The sequence below is a fragment of the Phlebotomus argentipes genome, unplaced genomic scaffold (genome assembly GCF_947086385.1).
Source record: "Phlebotomus argentipes unplaced genomic scaffold, Phlebotomus argentipes genome assembly contig_5, whole genome shotgun sequence".
In the NCBI taxonomy this organism is placed as follows: domain Eukaryota; kingdom Metazoa; phylum Arthropoda; class Insecta; order Diptera; family Psychodidae; genus Phlebotomus; species Phlebotomus argentipes.
The window spans coordinates 10,966,661-10,991,758 of record NW_026776165.1 but is presented as its reverse complement, the minus strand read 5'-3'; the positions used below and the strand labels follow the sequence as shown (position 1 = coordinate 10,991,758).

The window sequence follows — 25,098 nt, the reverse complement described above, 5'->3', positions numbered from 1 at the left end:
AACTGCTTGTGAATTGCAAAATTAAAAGGGATTTTTCAGCAGTGAAATTGCAACTTTCCGCCGCGCAAATACACGCAAAACCTCAATAGAACCTTCATGACACGCAATACGGTGAAATTTTGGTGAAACACGTGTGATTAATAGCAAATTTGGGTGCTTTTTCCATTCTGTGCTTCGCGATTACGTAAAGAGCATTCCAATGGGTTAGCGTCACCCAAAGGCGAGTTTCACCACGCAAAAGACGCTTTTCTGCACAATTTCTCTATCCGGAAAGGCTCATGAGAAGACAGAAAGATGCTAAGGGACCTCATAGCGTGGGTGCTAAACAACTACTTGGGAAAATATGTGGGAAATCTCAATACAGCTTCACTCACAATCGCTCTTCTCTCAGGTGAGGAAAATAGTTTTTTCCTGCGCTTCGCACCGATTTTCCCATCCAAACACACTTCAATAAAGCTTTAGAAGTCTCAAAATATCCTATTTCAATCCTAAAAATATGTAAAAGCTCATTAATTGCCGTTATCTTCATATGAAAACAATCAAAGCAATTAGCATTTGAATATGCCTGACATTCTTGTCAGTGGGAAATCGATGCCTTGACCAATTAGGAAAAACACGATTTCCTGAGCGGAATTCCACAATTAACCCTCGAGTTGGCGAAAAAGTCCATCAATCAGTGTCTTTTGCGGCCAAACAAAGACTTCTTACACAACGAATGACGATGTGTGAAATTTATTATTAAAGCGCTGCGATAATTTGTGAATGAGGGTCATTTTAATAGAATATGAAATGTTTAGCCAACAGTTTATTTCTGGTGCATTAGTAATTTCTTAAGCGCTCAAATTTGAAAGGCGGAGTATTCAAGTGGGCGGAGCTTTGATTTTCTATTGAAGCAGCTTTTAATAAGTGTTAATAAGTTAAATTGAGTCTAACTAATTCGTCATAAATGAAACTTAGAAGCAAGATTTACATCGGTTAAGGCCGTTTTCTGATATTACAAACAATTTTAATTTGGCTTGCAATACTGCCCCTTCTCAGTGCGAATGGAGCGAGTTCGAGCCCCGGAATGTGTAATGATTGGAAATGGGTGAAATGCCTCTTGTTTGCTTTGCAGGCGAGGTGGAGCTGGAGAACTTGCCGCTGCGTCGCGACGCACTGCGAAACCTGGGTCTGCCGCTGCAGGCATTGAGCGGCAGTGTGGGCAAGATCAAGCTGCAGGTGCCGGTGCGGCAGTTCTGGACGGCGCCGTGGTGCATCTACATCGAGAAGGTGAACGTGGTCGTAGGCCCGGTGAACCTGGACGAGTGGGACGCCGAAGCGGAGGAGCAAGCGGATTTTGACTTCAAAGTGGGCCGCCTGGACCGGCTGGAGGCGAAGTGGCGCGCGGCCAGGGAGGCGTCAATTGAGGGCGGATACTATGCGTCCTCGTACTCAGGCTGGATGAACTTCGGCACGTCGCTGGTGACGAACATCGTGGAGAATCTGCAGCTGAAGATCAGCGATGTTCACGTGCGCTATGAGGATTCGATTACTGTGCCTAATCAGAGATTCGCCTGCGGCGTCACGGTGGAGTGGCTGGCGGCGCAGAGCTGCGACAGCAACTGGCTGCCGGGATTCACGAGTAGTCAGAACGCGGCGTCGTTCAAGCTGCTAGAGCTGCAATCGCTGTCCTTCTACTGGGACAAGCTGAGCGGCGAAGAGGTGTTTGGCGAGGTGGCGTCCAGTGATCTGGCCGGGGCCATGGAGAAGGCCAAGATCAGCCATCAGTTCATCGTGAGTCCCGTGAGTGCGCAGGCGAAGCTGAAGCGCGACCGCAGCGAAACGCCCCTGCGGACAAGGAGTCGTCCACGACTCGTGTGCGATCTGGTGCTGGAGGAGGTGTCGCTGTCATTGGCCGATTGGCAGTACAATCAAATGGTGGAGTGCATCCGAGGGTTGGATGATATCGCCAAGTTCAGGAGATTTCATCTACTGCGACCGAGTCATACCATCCGCGAGGGCGTCAAGGATTGGTGGCTCTACGCGGCGAGATGTCATGGCTTGCTAAAGAGCGCCAATTGCTTCCGCCCAGGATATGTGAAGGAAAATTTGCGATACATAGAGATTTATTTGAAATTGATCAGAAATCCCAATGAAGTGTTGACGTCAGAAGAAAAGGAACATAAGGACAACGTGGAGAAGAGCAGAGAGTATGAAGAGTTGAAGAATTTGAGGGAGATTTGCATGACTAGAGTTCCAAATCCGGATGTCAAGGCGCCAAAAGATCCCAATCATGGACGAAGTATGCTGCATTTTTGGTTTCCTCAGTGGCTCGGATGGTACAATAATGGCGCGAGTGACACAAAAACGCCCAGTGACGATGCTCCACCCGATTCCAGTCAGACGGCGAAGGATCAGCTGGAGGATGAGATCCTGAATGGACTGTCGACGGGCGTGGACACAAATTCTGTCCTGAAGCGAGACGCTGTGTTTGGGAAGTTTGACTTCACGCTGAAGAAGGGAACGCTGGACATCTGCAGTGGATCTCCAGGGTGTGAGAGCAAACCGATGGTGCAATTTCTGTTTGAGAACTTAATTCTGTTCGTGGAGTCTCGACCCAGATCGGCGTCACATCTTGTCGGACTGTCGCTGGGTTCTGTGCTGCTGAAGGACAGAATCACGATCAACACGGAGTTTCCGGACGTGATCAGGCCACAAGTGAAGGAGGAGTCGTCGCTGAAGCGACAGCAGAAGCGAACACTGTCGAACATCTTCAGCAGCACAGCTCAGCCACAACAGCAGCCAGCGGAGCCGCTCTTTGTGCTGCAATACGAAAGGAAGCCACTGAGCTACTCCGCTGATTACAGGCTCTTCGTGAAGTCTCAGTCGCTGGATGTGGTGTACAACACGGGCGTGGTGAAGTGGATTGTGGACTTTGTGGCAAAACCACATCAAATGCTGGGCGCTCGACGAAAGCTGGAGGCGATGAAGAATCGCACGAAGAAGGAGTTGATTAAGAACTGGGAGAATATTTTGGAAGGTGATTTGAAGAAGCGCAAGACGTGGATTTTTGAGATTGACATCTCGGCGCCACAAATTATCGTGGTGGAAAATTTCAGCAATAAGAATGGCACGATTGTTGTGGTGGATTTCGGTCGACTGCAACTCACGAATCGTCCGGGTCAGACGAAGGAGTCGCGCAGTCAGTCCATGGCCGAGACGGTGTCTTCGGATCTCGGTCACAGGGACAGTGAGGATGAGGACGCCTTCATGACGCCCTGCTCCACGCCGCCAGGCTCTCAATGCAGCACCACAGACTCGCCGACGCTCGTTTCTGCCCTGGGCGAGGTGCCGAACGCCAGCAGCAGTGTGTCGCTGGACGTGGGCTTCAACGAAGGCGAACTGCAGAACAGGATCTACGATAAGTACAACATAGACTTCACGGATCTGCAAGTGCTGGTGTGCAAGAGTAGCGATGGCTGGGCGTACGCCAGTGGCAAGGGAACGTCCAATTTGCACGTGCTTGATCGCTTCAGCATTGCTCTGCAGCTGGAGCGCAGAGTTGTGTACACTGCGGATCCGCAGTATCCCAGCCTGAAGGTGTCAGGAAGTCTGCCGAAGCTTGTGGTGCATGTGAATGAGGCGAAGATTGTGGCTGTGAGGAATATGCTGAGCATCATCCACGGAGACGCAACTGCGTCGCCAACCGCCACTCCGACGGAGAATCTCACTCTAGTGCCTGAGGAAGTGTCATCGGACACATCGACAGACGAGGAGGATAGTCAGCGTGAGGCCACAAAGCTGATCGTCCTGCAATTTGCCATTGATCAAATGGTGCTTGAAGTGCAGTCGCACGGTCGCGGAATTGCCGAGTTGCAAGTGTCTGGCGTGAAGGCGGGCTTCAGCAAGAGGGCAGCAGACACAAACATCACTCTTTCTGTCCACGGATTGCTTCTGGTGGATGCAATTCAGTCCTTTGGTCCGGACTTTGAGCTGCTGATGGCCAGTCATCGGCATGTGGGAATTGACAGTGTCTCCGGGAGTCTGAAGCAGAGTGAACCGTGCTCACCAATGTCTCCAGGATCACCAGATCCTTCTCAGGATCCCAAGAGACCTACAAGTCCTCACACGATCTCCAAAGCGCTGAATTCACTCCAGAGAGGTGAGAATTAATAATTGTTTGTCACTTTGATGGTTTATTTAAGTCTCGCCCTCCAAGAAGCCACGCCCACTCATTGTAATACAATGATTTATTCAATTTATTTAATCTTTTCCACGATATTTTGTTTATTTAGTGCTCTTTATAGTTGTATAGTGTTGATTTCTGTTTTATTCAGTTTGGTTTCTTTTGGTTTTTGTTTTCGTTTCTTGGGCAATTTTGCCAAAACTACAGCCAATTCTTCTGTTTGGTCTGCTGCTGATGACCTAGACGCTCTTATTGTTGTGGACATTCTCTTCGTGAACTCTGCTGATGACTCTGAACAGCTCCAGATCGCCAATATTCAGTTCAACAATCTTGATATTATAGGTGAGATTTAAAGCCTTTTTGCAAGCCTTTTGTGTCATTTGGATTGTTGTGTATTTTATTTTGATATTTTGCAGCTAATCAAGAGACAATTGTGGAGTTGATTGGATTCTTCAAGGGCGTCATGCCGAAGAGTCCTACGAAGGCGTCATCTGGACTGGATGAAGTGATTCCCAGTGAGAACGCAGCCAAGGCGGAGGCGACAGAGGCGCAGATGAGGAGCATCCGAACGGAGATCACTTTTGACTTTCATCGACTGAATGTGCTCGTGTTGCGCGCGCTGCTGAGGGACAATTACATGGTTGGACGCAAAGTGGGCACGTTCACGATGAGTGAGGCGCGGATTCATGCCACACTAGGCAGGACTGTGACTGTGGAGGGATCCCTGGGTGGTCTGCAGGTGTTGGATCTCACGCCTGAGGGTGTGAATCATCAGAGGATTCTGTCGGTGGGCAAGGATCCCCTGACAGAGGGCGACGCGGCGCGGAAGGACCTAATGAGTGCGCTGTCTGAGGAGGTGTATGCCATGGGCAGGGGTGAGAAGCAGGAGGAGGAGAAGCAGCGAGAGGACACCCAAGCGCTGTCCTTTGTCGTGTACAGAGACGAGAGTGCTTGTGTCCAGATCAAGATCCGGATGGCGTCCGTGTGGTACACGCACTGTGCGCGATTTATGCAGGAGTTGAGCTGGTGTGCCACGGAATTCAAGCACTATCTGAAGAATCTGGCCAGGAGCATCCGCGAGAAGGCCACCGACATGGCGCTGGGATTGGTGCAGCAGATTGATCAGGGTGAGAAGTCGCTGAAGAGTGCCAAGGATGTGGACATTAAGCTGGACGTGGTACTGGACACACCAGTGCTGGTGATGCCGAGATCAAGCTGCAGTCCTCAGGTGTTTGTGGCGCATCTCGGGAAGATCTCTGTGAACAATGTGCAGAAGAGTGGCGCTGAGACAAAGTCGGAGTTGCTGAAGAATGACAGTGCGATCTTCACGATCAGTGAGGAGATTGATGAGACTGAGCAGTTCAATTTTGATGACAACACCTTCCGGATGGATGACGTGGAGGGGGAGGAGGCGCCCGTGAGGCAGGAGTGCGCGAGGGATGACAGGAATACGTATGTGATAGACATTAGGAATATGAATCTCTTCTCGCTGGACACGCACAACAGGAAGAAGTCGCTGTGTCAGATGAACAGGGCGCTGCCCAGGGCAGAGGAGTTCTACTCATGTCAGGAGGATGGTGTGGCGATTCTCCACGACACGGCCATTCGGCTGGACATCACGAAAGTCACGGAGAGTTGGACGGAGAAGACGCTAAAGGGTCAGACGGACCATTGTGACACGCTGGCGATCAATGGCAGTGTGGTGAAGCCACTGCATCTCTCACTCACGCGTCATCAGTACGAGCAGCTGCTGGAGACGTTCGATAACATCTTCAAGGTGCCAGCGGAGTTGGTCAGACCGCCAACCGGCGTGCCTGAGCGCGAGGAGGATCTCGAGGTGGATGGGGAACAGGAGGAGGGCCCCAAGATCACTAGGAGACTCTTCAATCAGCCCAGCTTGAGCGACAGGAGGAACCAGATTGAGCCTAGAGTGTCCTTTGAACTGCCGACGTTTGTCATTCAGTTGAAGAATGACTGCAATCGGCCGTTGATTGAGATCTCCTTCAGGGACTTCAATGTTCAGTACGAGAGGAACAGCCAATACGAGACTAGCATTCAAGTTTCGCTGAGATCACTCCTCATGGAGGATCTCTTGCAGCCGATCGACAGCAAGAATCGCACGATGGTCATCTCATCGTCGCCGGACATGCAGAATTTGCGACCGGGAAGTGCTTTCTCGTCCAGATCGTGTCCTAATTTGGCAGGACTGGCCATTTATGGGGCGGATGTGACTGGTTCCTTGCCGGAGAATCTAGAGGGACGCGCTGGATTCTCGGCCATGCTGCAGCCCAGCAAATCTCACTGTCCACAAACGCCACCGCCTTCGCCACAGCCGAGAGACAGGCAGGACAATCTGGTGATCTACTCGTCGCTGCTCGTGGATCCGGAGTGTCCCAACTTCACCACGCAGTACAACTCTTTGCGCCAATCCAGCTCGATAGACTTCAACAGTTTGGATCTGGTCATCTCTGTGCAGAGTTGGTACATGCTGCTGAATTTCTTCGGGCTGCTTCAGGTGAGTTTCACTCAGTTTATGCCACGAATTGTAGTGATCAAGGAGAAATTCTTCTTTTTCAGGATGACGATAGCGATGGAGTGTCGTCCAGTGTCTCCAATGCTGATCTGCAGGAGCAATTGATCGAACAGGGCAAGAGTTCTGATGACACTGAGCTCAATATCACCGTGAGATCCTTGACAGTTGTCCTCGTGGCGCCGGAATATGAGATTGCCAAAGCGAATGTCTCCAATGCGAAGTTCGTGGTGGCGAAGAGGAACATCGCAAAGACTGTCGAGGGTCATCTGGGCTCAATGAGTCTGTATGACTTGACGCAGCATGGCAAAATCTATCGTGAGCGCTTCGTGACGAGTGGCAATGAGGCGCTGAATTTCACATATTTGCGAGATAAGGTGAAGTGCAATCAGAGAACGGTGGATTATGATGCGAAGCTGAAGATTCACATGGCTTCCGTGAGATATGTGCACACGAAGAGGTTCGTGATGGAGATTCAGGCGTTCTTTCAGGCCTTCTCGCAGTTGCAGCAGCCGGTGATGAAGAAGATTAAGCCATCGGAATCCAGGCAGAATCTGCATCAGCGCCCAATACAATTAGGACTGGAGATTAAGGCGGAGAGTCCAATTATTCTCCTGCCGATGAGCTCAAAGAGCGGCAAAGTGATCATCTCAGACTTGGGTGAATTCTCACTGAGGAATGTGTTCAGGTGGTCGACGGACAAGAGTGTGATCAGTGTGCAGCGAAGGAGTGTCGATGAGTCCAGCGGCAAGACATTGAGTGAGATCTTGGATGTGATGTCAGTGAATTTGGTGAATACGAATCTCTTCGCGGGCTCACGATGGGAGAAGACTGAGGCTGTCCTGCCGGAGGATCTGTGCCTGGACATGGGCAGCTATAGGGTGGTGAAGGAGGGACCGAGTCTGCTGAAGAACAAGTGTCACTTGTCGCTGCAGGTGGAGAGGAATATGGACGCGTGGCGCAGTCACAATGTGCCGGACTTCAGTGTGCAGGGAACGCTGTCAAAGTTGGAGGCTGTGCTGGATTTGGAGCAGTACAAGTTGGTCAGGGGATTCTTGTCATACAATTTGGGTGAGCCGACTGATGATCTGTACCTCGAACCGGCCACCATTACGGAATCCCTGATCAATCTTACCAGTGACCATCATCATCAGGAGCACAGACAAGTGTGGACAAATATGTCCATCACGCTGGATTTGCAGGGTGTTCTGGTGAAGCTGCAAATGCCTCAGAGTCCTATGCAGATGATCAGTGAGATGGATAACTTCCTGGCGTGTATAAATTTCATCAAATCCTCCCTGAAGATTGACTCATTCAGCGATGGATCGCAGGATATTGACTTGGTATCACAGGAAATTCTGGTCACGGACTCACGAACACAGTTTACAGCACCGAAGAATGTGTTCACTAACATCCTGGCGCCGACCACCAACAGAGTGAACAAGGATTCCGTGCAGGCGGAAGTGCACAGTCGTCGACGACAGGATTACTCAAAGTACACAATTCTGCTGAACAACATGAGATTGATGGCCATCTTGGACTGGCTGGAGAGCATCAGAGACTTCCTGTCGCAGTCCGAAGAGGCGCCGAAGGAGTTGAAAGTGAGCGAAATGAGCAGTCCAGCAGCGCAGAATCTCGACGATGCACTGGAATTGGTGTTAAACATTACAAATTCTGAGTTGGTGTTTGTGGAGAACACAGATCAGTGGGACACAAATGCTGTTATCCTGAAGAGTACAACAATCGTCTCTTTCCGTCCGAGTGAGATAAGCAAAGTGATGTCACTTAATCTGAACAATTTGGAAGTGTTTTCCTGCACATTGGACGCTGAAGAGACAACAGCATTGTCCATCATTGATCCGGTGACGATCAATCTGGACATTCGCAAGGGTGTTCTTGATTTACAACTGCAGAAGAGACTCTGCATTCGACTGTCTTATCACGATGTGAAGATGTTCACCAAGATGCTGCAGAGTTTGCCGAAGCAGACGAAACAGGCGCGATCGGGGAGGGAAGAGAGTCTGCCGGATGCGGATGTGACGGTGAGGAAGCTCACCACGCTGGGCTTCAAGAGGTCAGACTGTGTGCGAGCGCTGGAGATTTGCTCCAATCAGCTGGACGATGCCGCTCTGTGGCTGACACAGAATGCAGAACCGCAGAAGACACTGGCGATGCCATCGCGTGGGCCGCTGGATATTCAGGCAGTGGAGATCAGGGCGACGTGCATCAGTATCTGTGTGATTGACGACTGCAAGGACGCTGATGTGCCGCTGCTGGAGTTTTCGCTGTCGCATCTGGACCTGAGGCAGGAGTTGGGAGCGAATTTCGCCGCGCCGTCGGAACACACGGGCTTCCGCGTGGGTCATCTGAAGGGTGTATTCGCCAGTGATTACTACAACAGGCGGCTGAGCGGCTGGGAGCCGATCATTGAGCCGTGGAAGTGTCAGGGCGAGTGGAGCTACAGTCTGGGACAGGTGGGAAGTCATCGGAATCGCCTGCATTTGCAGATCACGAGTGAGGATGTGCTGAAGTTCAACATCACCAACACTATCATTGACCTGTATCAGGTGGTGAAGGACAACTGGACGCAGGACTACTATGAGGCCAGTGGGAGTGCGAGGAGCGACAAGAGTCCGAGTGGACATCGCAGGAGGACACCGTTCGTGCCGTTCGCACTGAAGAATGACACTGGGATGACGCTGTGGTTCACCACGCTCGTCTCCTCGCCAGATGGTGTGCCCAGGCGGGAGTTGTTGACCAAGAGTGAGACCAAGTGGCAACTGGTGGCGCCGGGAACGGTGCAGCCCTTCTCGTTTGGGCCGCAAAACAAGTTGCGGCACCACGATTCGCACAAGCTCAACCTCCATCAGGTGGGCGTGAGGGTGGAGGGATGGTCAGAGGTTGGGCCGGTGTCGGTGGACAGAGTTGGGACGTACTTCCGTCATGCCAGGCACGAGATTGTCTCGCCAAATGACTCTGGCGTGGGTTCGAAGGTGCGAATTGTCTTCTCCGTGACGATGGAGGGCTCCGCTCAGAAGCTGGTCACTGTGAGATCTTCGCTGCAAGTGATCAACCATCTCAACAATCCTGCCATGCTGAAGATGGAGCATCTGTATGGGCCGAATGTGGAGAAGTGGCCAGAAACGCTGACAGCTATTGTGGAGCCACAGAAGATCTATAGTGTGCCACTGAGTCATGTGCACGCGTTCATCTTTCTCAAGCCACTGCCCAGTGTGACTGAGGATGAGCAGAAGACGACCTACAGGAGCAATGACTACTGGACGACGCAGGAAACGACGACAGTGGAGTCACGCAGAGGACATTTCCACCAGTTCTCGGACAAACCCTTTCACTGGAAGGAGTTGCTGGACAATGTGGATGTGCAGCAGGAGTTGAGGACGTGCAAGAGCAACAGAGAGAGGTGGTTTCACTTTGTGGTGGCCATTGAGAGGGAGAAGTATCCGGTGAAGGATGGAAACACTCTTCCCGGACACTCTTTCGTCCTGTATCCGCCCGTGAGACTGCACAATCTGCTGCCCTGTGATCTCCTGTGGAGAGTTCCTGGTGGCAGTCATGGCAGAATCTCACCGTCAGAGACGGCGGCAATTCATGAAGTCGATTTGTCCTATCAAGTGGAGCTGACAATAGCTCTGGACGGTTATCCTGGGTCGGGAAGCATTGCCATTCCGGCAGGTTATGTGGGCAGCAGTGAGATGAGACTGAAACTGACGGATGTTAATCAGAGGCTGCTCTTTCTGCGCGGCAGTGTTCAAGTGGAGAAAGGTCAGGGAGTTCAGATAAGCATCAGTGCTCCCTTCTGGCTCGTCAATCGCACTGGATTGCCGCTAGTCTTTCGCCAGGAGAGTGTCAATCACGAGAGTTCTGGTCAGTTCTCTGAACACGAGCAGGCGCGCCTTGTCTCACCACTGATGTTCAGCTTCTCGGACTTTGACGCTCCGCCGGCGCTCACAGTGCGTCTGGGCAAGAGATATGGCATGAATCCCGCCTGGTGTCAACCATTCAATCTACACAAGGACACGCTTAACAGGCAACTCAAGTCTGGCGTGTCCAATGAGACCTTCGTCATTGGCATTGACGTGAGGAGAGGCAGAGGAAGATACGCCAAGACCAGTGTCGTCACCTTCTCGCCGAGGTTTCAGCTGTACAACAGGAGCCGATACAAGCTGCAGTTCGCGCAGAAATACTTCGCCACGACGCTGTCGGATCCTCTGGCCAAGTCCACTTTCATCGAGGCTGTGCCGGAGTGTCACTTGCCCTTCCACTGGCCACGGCTGGACAAGGAGCAAGAGCTGTGCGTGCGCCTACCGGATGTCCCAGATTGCCTGTGGTCAGGAGGAGTGCCCATTCAGGAGTCGCTCAGTGTCTACATCAACATAAGGTGAGATAGAGCTTAAATTAATACAGAGTGTAGAGCTTTTTTTACATTTCTCTTGTCTTTTGGCAGAAATCTCAATGGCGATATGCACTTCATTCGACTGGAGATTGTTCTTCAGGGAGCAACTTACTTCCTTCTCTTTGGCGATGCTCAGGCTCTGCCGCCGCCCATCAGGATTGACAACTTCTCAGAGGTGCCGATGGAGTTTTATCAGCCGGGCTGCAAGCATCGCTGGCGGACAACGGTGAAGGCGCACTCTTCCATGGCCTACGCTCTGGACGAGCCCACAGGTGTGCCGGCGATTCAAGTGGAGGCACCCGGCGGAGTGTCTCACGTGTATCCGCTGAGGGACATTGAGGTGCCGCACAATCTGACGTACGAGAACTTCATCTACATCGCCTTCAGCGGCACGTTCAAGAGGACGTCTGACGTGGGACTGATGCAGGAGCCGTGGGAGCACAATGTCAACAGTCAGCAGCTGGTGCTGGGCGTGATGGACGGGCGGGTGTTGCTGATGAAGAAGCGTCCAGGTGACAGGGCGCAGTTGTGGCGCATGAATCAGGATAAGCAGCTGGAACACGAGGGCTCTTCGCCGCCGACTGAGCCGGGCAAGAGGGCGACAGTACTGCAGAGATTCGTGCTGGATTTGGACGGACCGCCGCGACCCATGAGCTATGTGAATCTCGTGGTGAGGCCAATCGATGTGCGGCGGCGCTCCACGCAGACATGGCGATTCACAGAGGAGGGCAGACTGATGTGTGAGCACTCGAATATGTGCGTGCAGCCGAAGAATGGGCTGTTCGGGCTGATGCCCAGGGCGGAGGCGGTGCTGGGCATGATTGTGTCGGACACGCACGTGATCACGGAGAGTCTCGTGCCGCTGGAGCAGGCAATAGAGCGCCAGAAGATGCGTCCGGGCTCGGGATGCTTGTCTGTGGTGGTGACAATGGATGGGCCGATCAGGACGGTGAGGATTAGGGATGTGAACTCGCGCAGCAACAGCACGCTGGCCAGTGATCCGGCATGGAAGCATGTGTCGCACGTGATACCGCACTTCAGCAGTGCCTTCAGTGGCACTGACAGTGGCGACAAGACGCCCATCGATGAGTTCCATGTGTACCTGAAGTTGCTGAAAGGCATTGGAATCTCTGTGATCTCACGACAGCCGTGCGAAGAGTTGGCTTACTTCGCACTGGAGAACATCACACTGGAGGCTGTGGCGACGCCGTCTGTGCGATCACTCGACCTGAGTGTGGACGATGTGCAGGTGGACAATCAACTGCTGGAGACACCGTGTCCAGTTGCGCTGTTCACCATCAAGCCGGCTTCGACGGATTCGCCGAATCGCAACAGATTGTCAGCACTGCAACTCACGGCGAAGATGCTGCCCAGTCCCAATGTCAATGCCGTGATCTTTGAGCATCTGATCCTCAGTCTCAGGCCAATGTCGATCTATCTGGAGGAGCGACTGATGCTGCGCCTGGCGGACTTTATGGGCCTGGGCAGGGCGCAGCCGGACGCCTCGGCGCTGTCCGATGAGTCAGACTATGAGGCGCATCGTGTGGCCACGCAGCTGATGGCGACGAATGTGCAGCGATACTATTTCGGTGATCTGCAGATTGTGGTGAGTCAGAACAGACTGAGTGTGATCACGGCCAGCAAACTCACGCCCAAGATGATGACTACCAAGCGCCACTTGGGATTGACACTGATCAAATTTGAGGATGCGATTATAGAGTTTGAGAAGTTCACGGATAAGCATCATTTTGAGACGCTGGAAGTCTACGTGTCGGCCATCAAGTCGCACTACAAGAAGGAGCTGAAGTGGCAAGCGGGATCAATTCTGGGCAGTGTGGATTTCCTGGGGAATCCCCTGGGCTTTGCCAATGATGTGTCTGAGGGTGTTTCTGGGCTCATCTTCGAGGGATCTGTGAAGAGTTTGGTGAAGAATGTCACGCATGGAATCTCCAATTCCACCGCCAAGCTGACAGAGACTCTGTCAGATGGACTGGGCAGGATTGCGCTGGATGAGGAGGACACAGAGGCGCGCCAGCGCATCTTGAACGCCACAACAACCACCAATTCCACGGATCACCTCGTGGCGGGACTGAAGGGACTGGGCTTTGGCCTCTTGGGCGGTGTCACGAGCATCGTCAAGCACACGTACACGGGCGTGCAGGCGGATGGCTTTCAGGGGCTCATAGCGGGCTTCGGCATGGGTCTGGTCGGCACGGTGACGAAGCCGGTGATTGGAATGCTGGATCTGGCGTCGGAGACGGCGAATGCTGTGCGGGAGACGAGCAAGAGCTCCAATCGGCAGATGCCGGACCGCAAGAGACTGCCGAGGTGTGTGACAGGAGCGCCGGGTAGTCTCCTGCCGCCGTACTCTTACACGCAGGGCAAAGGCCAGAACATCCTGTACACGCTGAACAAGAGGGACTTCTCCGAGCAGCTCATGGCGTACGAGCCGTGTCTCTTCGATGCCGATGACTCAAAGCTGGAACTCTTGGTGTCCACGGAGAATGTTTGGGTGTTCTCCAAGACAGATGACACCACGGCCATCATCTTCACCTATCACTTGAGGTGAGTTTTTCCATCAATGTTCAACAGTCAATTTTCAATGGTTTCCTTCGGCTTTTTCCATTTAGTGTAAAATATTCGATGGATTCTATGAAGTCATTTCTTTTGCAGTGATCTCCTGTCTTGCCATCCTGTGTCTGTGAATGCTGAGGTTGGGCATCACAAGTCGAAGAAGGTGCAGCAAAATCACTACATCGAATTGGGATTGACTGTGACAACGAGAAGTCCAACAACAACGTCCGTGCAGGAGAACGTGAAGCGACCGAGAGTTCGATGCCAGTCTGAAGACATTGCTCAAAGGGCGTCAAGACATGTAAGCACGGATGCGGTTTTCTTTGTTTGTTTGCCTTTAGCTTAATTGGAGTCTCTTTTTTTATGATTGCAGATCAACTACGCCAAGGGAATCTACGATGAGCGCGAACAAACACTCTATTCCGATTCTGTGATGGACTAAAAGTAACACGATTCACCAAAAGATTATTGAGGAAAACATAATGCAAGATATAATAATATGTTAATTTATTACTACTTAGGGTCCTTTTTTTCTTCAACTTATTTTGACATCGAACAAGAAAAGACCAAAAAGTGTTAACCAAAATAGGACTTTCCTATTGTATTCTTTATATATATTTACTTTTGTTTGTAAATGGTATTTTTTCTATATTGTTCATCCACTTTGTAATATGATTGTGAAGATAGGTAGACTAGAAAAATGGCGTGAGAGGAAATTACACAACCACCAAAGACTGTAATTTGTATTTAAGAGGAGGTGAATAAAGTTTGAGGAATGCTCGAAAGTGCAGTTGATTAGCCCCTTGGCTTTTGCCATGACGATGAGACCTTGGGTTTGTTTGGCGCGCGCCGTTTCCACGGACGACCGAGAGTGAGTCGCGGCAGTTTCGCAGTGCCTGGCCATGGAAGTGGACGTGCCGAAGCCTGCGGTGCCGCCCAGGAGGCGCGCCTTCATGGGCGGCAGCACGTCTTCGAACGTTTCCGCCGAGGCGCCCGTCGTGCAGGTGGAAATGGCGGTGGTTCATGACAGTCGACCGGTGCCGATGCCCAGGACGAGTGTCCAGGAGATCGTGGATTTGACGTCCATGGAGTCAGAGGACACGGACAAGGAGATTTTCTTCGCCGAGAGCCGCAAGAACACGATAATCCAACCAGAAATTGAGAATCCCAAGGCGAAGGTAAATAGAATTTGAAATTGGAAGTGGTGTACATCATTCTATAATTATTCTAAAAGATTTATTTAGCAAATTCATAACCTCACAATTTGTTGAAACCTCCTCTTTTCGGGTTCTATCCCCTTTCTATACAAATCAATATCAATTTGGGATTCTTGATCTCCCACATGGATTCGTCAATTTGACCTTTTCCCATCAGAATTTTCAACGGTGTGATCCTGCTGGGAAGGATCGATAAGATGGCGGTGATGAGATCATTGAAGACTCTGGAGCGGCATTTGTTTATGTCGAGGAGTCTAAGCGACCGACAATTTCTGATCACTTTCATTATGCCCTCATTTGTGGACCACGAGCAATAATCCAAGCGCAGCTCTTCCAGGGTCTGAACAAGAGATATCTGCTCCAGCACCTTATCCTCCAAATCGATCCATGCGCTGAGCTTCAGCACTTTCAAGGTGGAGCAGTAGCGGAAGGGAATGGAAATAGAGTTTTGCCCTTGGTTACGTCTTATCATAATGTATTCCACTTCTAGAGATTCCAACTTGTTCCGTTCGATCATTTTCATCAGATAGTAGTTAATGTTGACGTAATGGTAAGTGCTAATCTTCAGATGTTTCAAGTGAGACACATTTTCAAGCATGTGGAAATCAGTTGGTTTGGTTTTTTTGTAGTTATTGCTGATCTTCAGACATTGCAAATTCCTCAGTTTGGTCGCAATCGCATCCAAACATGCGCCATTCATGGAACATCCGATTATGTTGAGGCTTTTCAGTCCTTTGTTGCGTCTGAAGAACTGTATTAGGAAATTCGGATTGATACTGTCACACTCACTGAGATTGAGATCCTGAATATTTCTCAGCATGGTCAGAAATTGTCCCTTGAATCCAAAGCTCTTGTTATCAGCGAAATTGAGCGTCTCCAGCTGCTTTGCTCCGTGCAAGAGCTTCACCATCGTGTAATCCATGAGCTCATAATGCCGCAAACGGACCACCTTGAGATTTGCAAACGTCTTGGCGAGCACAGGCACGACATCTGCGCTAAAGGCATCGAGATACAAGCTCTGCAACTTGACGCAGTTCGTTAACAAGATGTGGACACTGTTACTGATGTCGGCGAACACGCTGAAAGATGCTCTTAGAGTATGTACGTAAGGGCCAAGTCTCTGTGCGATGTCCGTTACTTGTTGGAGTTTCAGCTCGGGATTCTGGCAGGGATTGGCCCAAGGAGGGAAAAGCCTTTCGGCTGAGATTTGGAGATTTTTAGCCTGAAAGTCCAGAATGTGCTGTGATCTGTAGAATGTCTTGGCGAGTGACTCGAAGCGCATGCAAACCTTCTCAACCACAATCAAATTCCACAGAGTCATGTGCGAGAAAATAATGAGAAGGCAGTCATCATTGAGCTTCATGATTGACTCCTTCTCAATTTCCTCGACTCCCTCAGTGATCGTCTTGAAGCGCTTGCGCAATGGCAGTGAAGGTGATCTGTCCATGATCCCAAATTGATGGTATTCCTCGTAAGTCCTTCGGAAGTTATCTGTAAAGCAATATTGCAGTTATGTAGAGAGATTATGTGGCTATTATTTAGCAGCTCTGATTCTGAGCTTGAAAGATTCTGATCGAAAATATTTAGGAATACTCAGTTTAATGCAAAGTGTAAAAAAGATAGCTAAAATTGCAATTAAAGATAGAAAATCTGATTTAAGCATAAATAATGCAAATATTTGTCTGGTTTGAGCATCATATTCCGCTTAAAGTTTTCGACAATTATTTTAACCCAAGTTTTAACAAGAGAATTTTCAACGCTATTGGAATAATTCCCTGAGACTCTTGAGAAATTTATAGAATCTTTATCTATATTAATTGTAGAAGTGTTATGAATTGATGTATGGATTTTAGTTAAGTTGTCGCTTCTTTGTGCAAATATTAACACGCACATGTTCAGCCGGGTTGCCTTCAATAAAGACTATCGTTAAGCTCGTAAAGCATAATAAAAGCAATTCACAGAATGTGGGTTTAATGGATTACAAGCAACATTCTATTAAAAGAAATTGTTTCTATACCAGAAATACTATTTTCTTTTCATAAACTTACAGAAATGTTGCTTCTTTTTCTTCCGAATCCTTGACGCTGCCGACGGTGACGCTCACTTAATGCCACTGTCACTCTGGCTGTTATAGGGATGGCCCGAATGGCCAAGCGCACGGCTCACACCTCAGGACCTCTGCTAACTTCACTCCTTTCACCTCTAATGGGGAGAATTTTAAAATAAGAGATGAAATTAAGGGCTCTTTACAATTTTTTTTTTTTAAGATTTATGCGCTGTTGAAGTTCAAAATAGTTTGTCATATGAGATAAAGGACATTAGCGTGAAAATCAAAGGAAAGAAACAATAATATGTTACTTGATATGATGTGCTTCAGAATATTCCTTCGCATTTTTCCTGATAAGATTGTCAAATCATTTACAAGGACATGATAATATTCAATTTATTATTTCTTCCATTTATTCTTAATTAAATACATAATTTCTCCCTAGAATTTAGTGGAACAATGAGTTTTTTCAACGAAATCTTGTCTTTCCAGCTGGACAGCATCGCCAGTGGGCGGGAATCTTCAGTGGCATCCTCGGGATTCACAGAAGTGAGAGATGTGAGTGGAGAAGCAACTCCAGTGTCTGCAATTTCGGATAGTTCTTCGTCGAAGAGGCGCAAGAAGAAGACGAAGAAGCGTTCAAGAGATCAGTATATAGAACTGGAGGATATTGATTCGAGACCGAAGCTAGAGGAGAAGAAGGACGCCTTCAGCTATGAATATATAATTGGGATTTATCTTCATCACCTCGTTAAGTTGAAGGCGAAATTGGGGAAAAACTCACAAAATCCACGAGTTAAAGTATCATGGTTCGATATGGACACGGAGAAGTTGCTGAGGAAAAGTGATCCCAACAGAAATGTCAGTCTTCATGGTGAACCGGACGATTTGGACTTCATTCAGCCGCTGATTAGCAAGGAGAGCAGAGTGCAGAAAGCGCCAAAGTCGAAGTATATCTCATGCGAATGGGAGGAATTGCTGATCTTCAATGAAGACATTGAGCGCGTAAAGAACGGAAGAGTTGTGATCTTCCTGGAACTCCTGGACATCAGAAAGAATGGATTTGAGGGCATTTGCTGGGCCTTTCTCAAGCCCTTTCTCGCAGATATGTACAACAATATCGATAAGAGGAGTGAATTGCAATTCTTCGAGTACTACAGATCGAGAAAAGAGGTTCTTGGGATCTTCGATCAGTGGAAGAAGCCCAGGAAAAAATTCCCAGCAACGATAGTTGTCACGCTGAAGGGAGTGAAACCAGTTGCAATGGAAAGTGAGACTATGAGGCCCATGAATGTGCTGGAAAGGGAGAAGCAACAGGAGTTCAAGGAGTCTTTTGAGAGAAGCAGCGAAGATGCAACAGTGAATCCAGTGGAGGAAGTCAGGATGCAACGAAGGAAACTGCCTGGGCAGCAATGCAAGTGCCCTAATCAGTTGGTAAAGAGGATCCAGGGTGGCCAGAAAGGGAGCTTTCTGGCCAAATTCCATCCTGAAGGCAGCATTTTATTGTACACATCAGTTGATCAGAACAAAGTTGACGTGATTTTGGCTGAAATTCCGACTTTAGAGACCATTTCTTGCCTCGCTGGTCACACATCTTCTGTGTATGATGTGGACTTCAGGACGTTTGATGAGAATGCCAACAGAAAGGATCTCTATCCTATGATCATCTTGACAGCATCAGCGGATAAAACCGCGGCTATTTGGAATGTGAACCAACATGGATACAGTTTAAAGGTGAGAAAGACGCCATTTAATTTCGGATCATTTGACTTCTATGTGAAGTTCTCTTTCAGACGCTTCCTCATCCCAGTTTCGTCTACTGCTGTCGCTTTATCAGGATTAACGAGGATCGCGAGATCATTTTGACAGGGTGTCGAGATTGTGTTATTCGTCTGTGGGACTTTAACGACCCCGAAGATTGCACTTATTCAGACGAACTGACGAAGCACGAAGGCTTCGTCACGGCATTCTGCGCTGGCAAGGCTCAGGGAAGCTTCTTCAGTGGCGACAGTGAAGGCGCCGTGTTGGAATGGCAGTGGAAGCGAGACTATTTTGAGCCACTGCGATTTCTCACGATCAACCCGATCGACAGGGAAATGATCCACGGATTGACTCTGCACACCAGAGGTGAGAAGCTCTTGGTTGGCACGTCGGCGAATGCGATCTACTGCGTGGACATGAAAGCCAAGGTTGTGCTGCGATCTTTCAGGAAGTCCAGCCTGGAAGAGTGCCGATCGGCTTTCAGATTCGCACTGACTTCGTGTGGAAACTTGCTGTTTGGCTGCTCAGATCATGAGATCGCTTGTTGGAACACAATTACTGGCGATGATGTTGAGATTAATCTTGATTTCTCCCTTGCGCCATCGTGCTTTATAAGTTGCTTGGATTTTCACCCACATGATTCGATGATTGTGCTGGGAATTTACGGGAATGACGGAGGAGTTTTTCTACTCGATTATGTGGCCAAGGATGAGTCGTCATCCAAAGTGCCGATCAAGATGCGCTTCAAGCAGATCGGTACTGACCTGAGGCGCAAGATTGAGGTGAAGAACAAATTGACGGAGATCATCAGGAAAATCGATGATGTATTTCTGATATCGAAGAACTCTGCTCGACTGTCAGATGACGATAAGTTGCTGGAGAGGAAGCTGACGAGGAATCGCGAGGAGATCACAGAGTGGCTGAACAATGTGGTCTCGGCGCGGATTCCTTCCAGTCTCTCGCGCAGCTCCACTTATACCATCCACAAGGACTCTGAAGGATCCGCTGATGAGAGTGGCGCCACGTTCACAGTCGAGGCGCCGCCGCCAAAGCCTCCGCGGTCTAGAATCCCGATCAGGCGCAAGGAAAAGCCCAAGGAGGACAATGAAGCCAATCTCACATTTGAAATTGCAGTCAAATCCGATCCTGAATCTGACGACACAACCATTTCAGAGGAACTTCATTAAGATTGTACAGTTTTGTGAAAATCTTAGAATGTGGTAAAATATTTGCTTCACAAAATCATATTTTTCAACAAATTTTAGATTCTATTGCTAAGGAATAATCAATTTTCTTCATTTTATTGCTTATCTAGATTATGTAATTTATGTGAAATAGATTCTGGCGATTAAATATTCTTCAAACTCATCGATTTTGGTATTTAAAGTGCTAAAGATTCTGCTCAGAGACGGTTTAGGCACATTATCTCCCCCTTTGAGGAGTTCAAATTCAGAGGCAACGGAAAGGTGAATGCTTGCGATGCGTAGTTCTTCGTGCTTTCCCTCAATGGATATTTGTATGAAAATCAAATAAGGCCTGCTGTTTTCCACTCCGCGGCTTGTTGGGACCCAGATGGTCACCTGGCAACGGGCATTTGCACAGTTCTTCGCGGATATCGATTCAATATCGAGCAAGAAAGGCGACTTGGGCACTTCTTCGGCGAAGGACGTGTGAAAATGGTGTGAATTGTGCGCTTTGGAGGATGAAAGTGAGTGCTATCCTTGCTGTCTGTGCCCTCCTGGCCAGCTCCGTCCACGGGAAGTACGTGGAGGGACACCTGAAGACGCTCGACGTGAGTTTTCCTCCGCTCTGGGTAATTTGCAGACTCGCTAACTTGTCGTTCACTTCAAGGACTGGGCTTTTGTGGCTCGCTTCTGCTTCATCTCCGGACGGGGCAGGTATGAATATCAGATTGAGTTTGAGCGGAAGTACGGAGAGCCTTCGCTGCTGCTCTACTACGACGAGAAGACTCAATGGCCGGCAGTGTATAAGACGGACAAGACGTGCGAACAGAAGTTGGCCGTCTTGAGTGCGGCTGACAATCAGATTGTGTCGCTCTCGGCCAAGACGCCGTACAATTACTTGTCGGGATGCACTCTGAGGTCATCCTTGGAGGCCGAGGAGGAGATGAAGCCGCCGGTGAGACCACAAGTTCCCGACGAAACCATCAAGCCCGATGATCTCGAGCCGGGATATTTCGATCAGTTTCTGAAGACATCAACTACTGAAGAATCGTCCTCAACATATTCAACGTTCACCTTCACTGATGTCTCTCTGGACAACGCCTCAACCACAGTGATGACCTACTTGGGGGACATCAGTCTGGGCAATAGCCTGGAGAACGGCACTGCATATCAAGTGGATGTGGAGCAGCTGTTTGAGGGCGTGACGCAATCCTCGGCGCCGCAGGAAGACAGACTCAGGCGATCTCTGCCCTTTTCGCTCTTCAAGAAGGACACTCGCGGCAGGATTATCGTGTCCTGCCGCAATGCTGGCGGCTTCACGAGTGTCCGCGAGCGCTGGTGGTACATCGCGATCTCCAATTGCGGCTCCAGCAAAGGACTGGACATCAAGTACAAATTCAGGATGACCAACGGACCGCCCGGAGACTTCTGGCACGAGCATTTCTCTGCAGACGAAATGTGTAAGTTGTGACTATCGAGGAGGAGTTCTTAAACTTTTCAAGAGAAAGTTAAATAGAGAAAGATAGATGATGAAGAAGAAACTTCACAAACCGCAAATAATTGCTGCTTTAAATCACTTTTCATGTTTTTTATTAAACACCTTAAAGACTACTTTAGACCGTCATAAAAGCTTTCTTTCATGCCGAATGTGATAAATGATTCATTTTCGTCATATGCAAATCAATTTATTGCGTATCCCTTTTTTTGGGGGTCAAAGCACAAAACAACACTCCTTGAATATACTTGCGTGAAAATCAATGCGTCGAGTGCGTGACTGGGTAATTAACTTTCTCAGAGTTCACACAACTCGTCGGGGAATATTTTAACCCATTAAAAGATCTCTTTGTAGATGCAATTACAGAGAGAGCCACAAATCCTGCCAACTTGGCAGAAAACTGCTCCGCATTTCCTGCCCTTGTCTGCCAGAAAAGCCCTCTTTTTGGCCAGATTCAGCTGCAGATTGACTGTTGGGCAGGTTGGGCAGATGCACTCCTTGTTCTTCTTCTGAGCCACGAGGCAAATCAGGAAGATGGATATGCCGATGATTAGAGTCACTCCTAAGCCAACCAGGCAGGCTAAGTAGCTGGCAAAGAGGATTTGTCGCTCACTTGTGCTCAGCTTGAGGTTCTCTACTCGAAGATTTATCTTCTCATACTTCTTAAAGTCTCCATAAATGACTGTGGATGAATTCTCATAATTGATTCTCACATTGGCTGTAAAAGGAGTCTTCGTCAGAGTTACTGTGGCGAAAATCCTTCCTGACGCTGATGTCCTTGGCGGAAGGGGGGAACTTAGAGTTAGTTTCTGGAAGAAGAAGAGGCAATTAGACTGCAGAAGTGTTGAAATATGGTTATTTCTACCATAGTTCTTGTCCTTTCCAAGGTACTTCCATAAGATCCTCTTTCTGTCCAATTGTAGTCACCCTCTTGAAGTCTGATCGCACTTTCTTGGAAGAAATAGTAATTCTCTAGCTTGATAAAGACATTATCAGTGAGATTTACATGAAGATTGATTTCCTGGAAATCCTCCGTTGGATTGAAGATGGAAAATGTGCCCAAATCGATGATTTCCACTGGTCTCTTCCTTTCGTTGGCTTTCTCAACATTCTCTAAAGTGTAGATGTCAGGTTGATTTATGATCAACATGTAAACTTCATCAACATTGTCCCGAACGTATTGTTTCAGTTTGTAAGCCGAATCTGCTCTTATTTGACTCAATATTCCAGATTTTCCGATATTCCTCTTGATGACAATGCCAGAAGATTTTCCACCGTCAAATACATTCAAATAATTCACAGCCTTACTGCCTGGCATCCAATATAACTGAGTGGAAAAATTGTCCAGGAAATCATGACAATTTAACGAATCCCAGTAAAGTTCTTCAAAAGCTCTAACTCGACTTTTCTTCTCTACTATTACGCTTCTGAAAACCGAACCATACCGACAAAATGCCTCTTGGAATTCCACTTTCAAGAGATTCATGTCTTCTTTGGTAATGGTTTCAACTGGGAATTTGCACACTTCTTGTTTTTCTGCATCATCAAGGCAAATTTCGTCACAATGCACAAAATTGAGGGACACAAAGGCTGATAACACGATAAAGAGTGCTTTAGACATTATTCACTTTGGCGAATTTTATCAAACTGACAGTGTGAGAGAATTGAATTTGCTGCGAAGCTAGAAAACTGGTGTGGTGATAAGGGATAGATAAGAAGGTGGGATAGATAAGATTATATTGTTTATAAGCGAGAATGATCACAAAAACTATGAAGAATGAGTGTTTGAAGCATTTAATAAAATAACTGGGAGGGGCGAACAAATGGGCGGAGCTTAGACGACAGCTTTTTTTCCTTTTTTGCAGACATTCCGCCAATCCTCTTGACTGAGTGCCTGGCGTACACTTTCCTCCTGCTGGGAATGTTCCTCTGCGCCATCGAGCTTAAGTCTCGCCATCTCTTCCACTGCACTTATCGCCTGTTCACCTTCAGCGCCACCGTGCAGTGGGTTGGCACACTGGTGCAGGGCGTGGCGTGGGCGCGCTATGCTGTGTCAGGCTTAGGACCCAACACAGCCTTCGGTGGCATGCTGATGGGCGCCAGTGAAGTGTCTTTTCTGGCGCTGATGCTGCTCATGGCGAAAGGCTACACCATCACCAGAGCTCGCCTATCCACAGCCACAACTGTGAAGCTCACAGTCTTCATCAACATCTACATCGTGGCCTACATCTCGCTCTACATCCTGCAAGCGGAGACCTTCGATCCCGGAGAGGTTCTCAACATCTACGAGTCTCCGGCTGGCTTCGGGCTGATTGGATTGAGATGTGGCGCCTGGGGAGCATTTCTGATGGGCGTCGCCGCCACGCTGAGAAAGTATCCGGAGAAGAGTGCCTTCTACTATCCCTTCGGACTGCTCGGATCGGTGTGGATTCTAGCAGGACCGGCCCTAACTCTCGTCGGGATTGGTGTCCTGGATGCTTGGGTACTGAGCTTTCAGCACTTCCACGGAATTTGTGATCACAAGAAGTCTTCTTTTCCAGGTCAGGGAGAGCGTGATGTGCGCCATCTCGGGAACAGTCGCTTTCGGTGGTCACGCGGCCTTTCTCTGGCTCACGTGGCCTTCCAGGGCGAACAGGAGCTTTCCCTATCACGTGCGCACTAATCACGTGGGAGTGGCCAATACTGACGACGGCACTGACTATCCCAGGCATCCGTATGAGCCTTCGGGGCTGCAGCATGAGCAGAACATCATTATTCCGCTGTCGAGAAGAACTGAGGAGTTGATCAACGGCGTGTACAGTCAGTACATCATCGAGCGAGAGCTGTACGGATCTAATTCTAACCCAATCAGCCACATATCCTTTCCCCAGACTGCCTCTGCTCCTGCTCTGCCTGATCCCAATATGCCCCTGACCAGTCCCAATCCGGCGCAGCGTCGATTGGCGTCCTTCAGACGCCGCGACACGCCCAAGACGGATTCAGGCGAACAGGACGCTCAGGTGGACTCTGGGCATCCCAGTTTGGAGAACACATCCTCACCCAACACGACAGGACCTTCTTCGGGCCATGACACGCCGGTCAGGGCGAAGAATAATCCTTTCTTGGTGAATGGACAGCAGCGGCAGCCCAACAAGGTCATCCTGGAGCCCATTGAGCAGCCTCTGAGAGGATATTTGCAGGACACTTACCAGGCCACAACGGTCAATGCATCCTTCGTGCCGCGACACTTGTTCGCCGCGAAGAGCACGACAAACGAGTGAAGAGCACGAATTTGTAAGTAACAGTCTATAAACGGCCAGGAAGTGCTGAAGATTAAGGAAAATGTGAACAGATTTGTGGACATGACAAAAAGGCTGCAAAGTGAATAAATTTGTTGGAAAACATTTTAATGAGAAAGAAACATTGATCAGAAATTTTTACAATGTAGAACAAGAGTTTAGAGAAAGTTTATCACAAAAATTGTGAAATTTGGTTTGGATTATTACTTTTTTCTTCGTGCGATAGCTCTGTAAGATAACAGAATCATCACACGACGCGAAATAATGTGCAGTAAATTGAATATGTTTCTTCAGCACTTCGTGGTCCAGAAAATATTTCCTTTTCCCCTCTCCAATTATCCAAAAAACAGCAACGATGATAAAATGTTGTGGAATCTTGATGGAATAAATAAAGGACATTTCTTATTATAAGTAATAAAGTTTATTTAGCATT

The 25,098-nt window shown here is 48.9% G+C and overlaps 5 protein-coding genes across 5 annotated transcripts; 3 read left to right on the top strand and 2 right to left on the bottom strand.

Moving 5' to 3' along the window:
- The first annotated feature begins 5 nt into the window (after positions 1–5).
- LOC132256330 (intermembrane lipid transfer protein Vps13D) lies at positions 6–14,468 on the top strand. Its single transcript, XM_059752679.1, has 8 exons — positions 6–391; positions 1,115–4,141; positions 4,373–4,507; positions 4,582–6,680; positions 6,743–11,094; positions 11,161–13,674; positions 13,783–13,984; positions 14,057–14,468. The coding sequence occupies exons 1-8, from the start codon at positions 295–297 to the stop codon at positions 14,123–14,125; spliced, it is 12,495 nt and encodes a 4,164-aa protein (XP_059608662.1). The 5' UTR covers positions 6–294; the 3' UTR covers positions 14,126–14,468.
- Positions 14,469–14,585: 117 nt separating this feature from the next.
- On the top strand, positions 14,586–20,050 carry LOC132266142 (jouberin-like). The gene is made up of 3 exons (XM_059766992.1): positions 14,586–14,861; positions 17,440–18,681; positions 18,741–20,050. Exons 1-3 carry the CDS (start codon positions 14,586–14,588, stop codon positions 19,893–19,895), a joined length of 2,673 nt encoding a protein of 890 aa, XP_059622975.1. The 3' UTR covers positions 19,896–20,050.
- Positions 14,927–16,347, bottom strand: LOC132265784 (uncharacterized). The gene has a single exon (XM_059766558.1). The coding sequence runs from the start codon at positions 16,345–16,347 to the stop codon at positions 14,974–14,976; it is 1,374 nt and encodes a 457-aa protein (XP_059622541.1). The 3' UTR covers positions 14,927–14,973.
- Positions 20,051–20,410: 360 nt separating the features above from the next.
- LOC132255999 (transmembrane protein 145-like) lies at positions 20,411–24,658 on the top strand. Its single transcript, XM_059752177.1, has 4 exons — positions 20,411–20,500; positions 20,560–21,352; positions 23,253–23,869; positions 23,928–24,658. Exons 1-4 carry the CDS (start codon positions 20,411–20,413, stop codon positions 24,645–24,647), a joined length of 2,220 nt encoding a protein of 739 aa, XP_059608160.1. The 3' UTR covers positions 24,648–24,658.
- Positions 21,466–23,315, bottom strand: LOC132266094 (uncharacterized). The gene is made up of 2 exons (XM_059766932.1): positions 22,253–23,315; positions 21,466–22,196 (listed from the first exon to the last, which is right to left on the bottom strand). Exons 1-2 carry the CDS (start codon positions 23,006–23,008, stop codon positions 21,723–21,725), a joined length of 1,230 nt encoding a protein of 409 aa, XP_059622915.1. The 5' UTR covers positions 23,009–23,315; the 3' UTR covers positions 21,466–21,722.
- Positions 24,659–25,098: the final 440 nt, after the last annotated feature.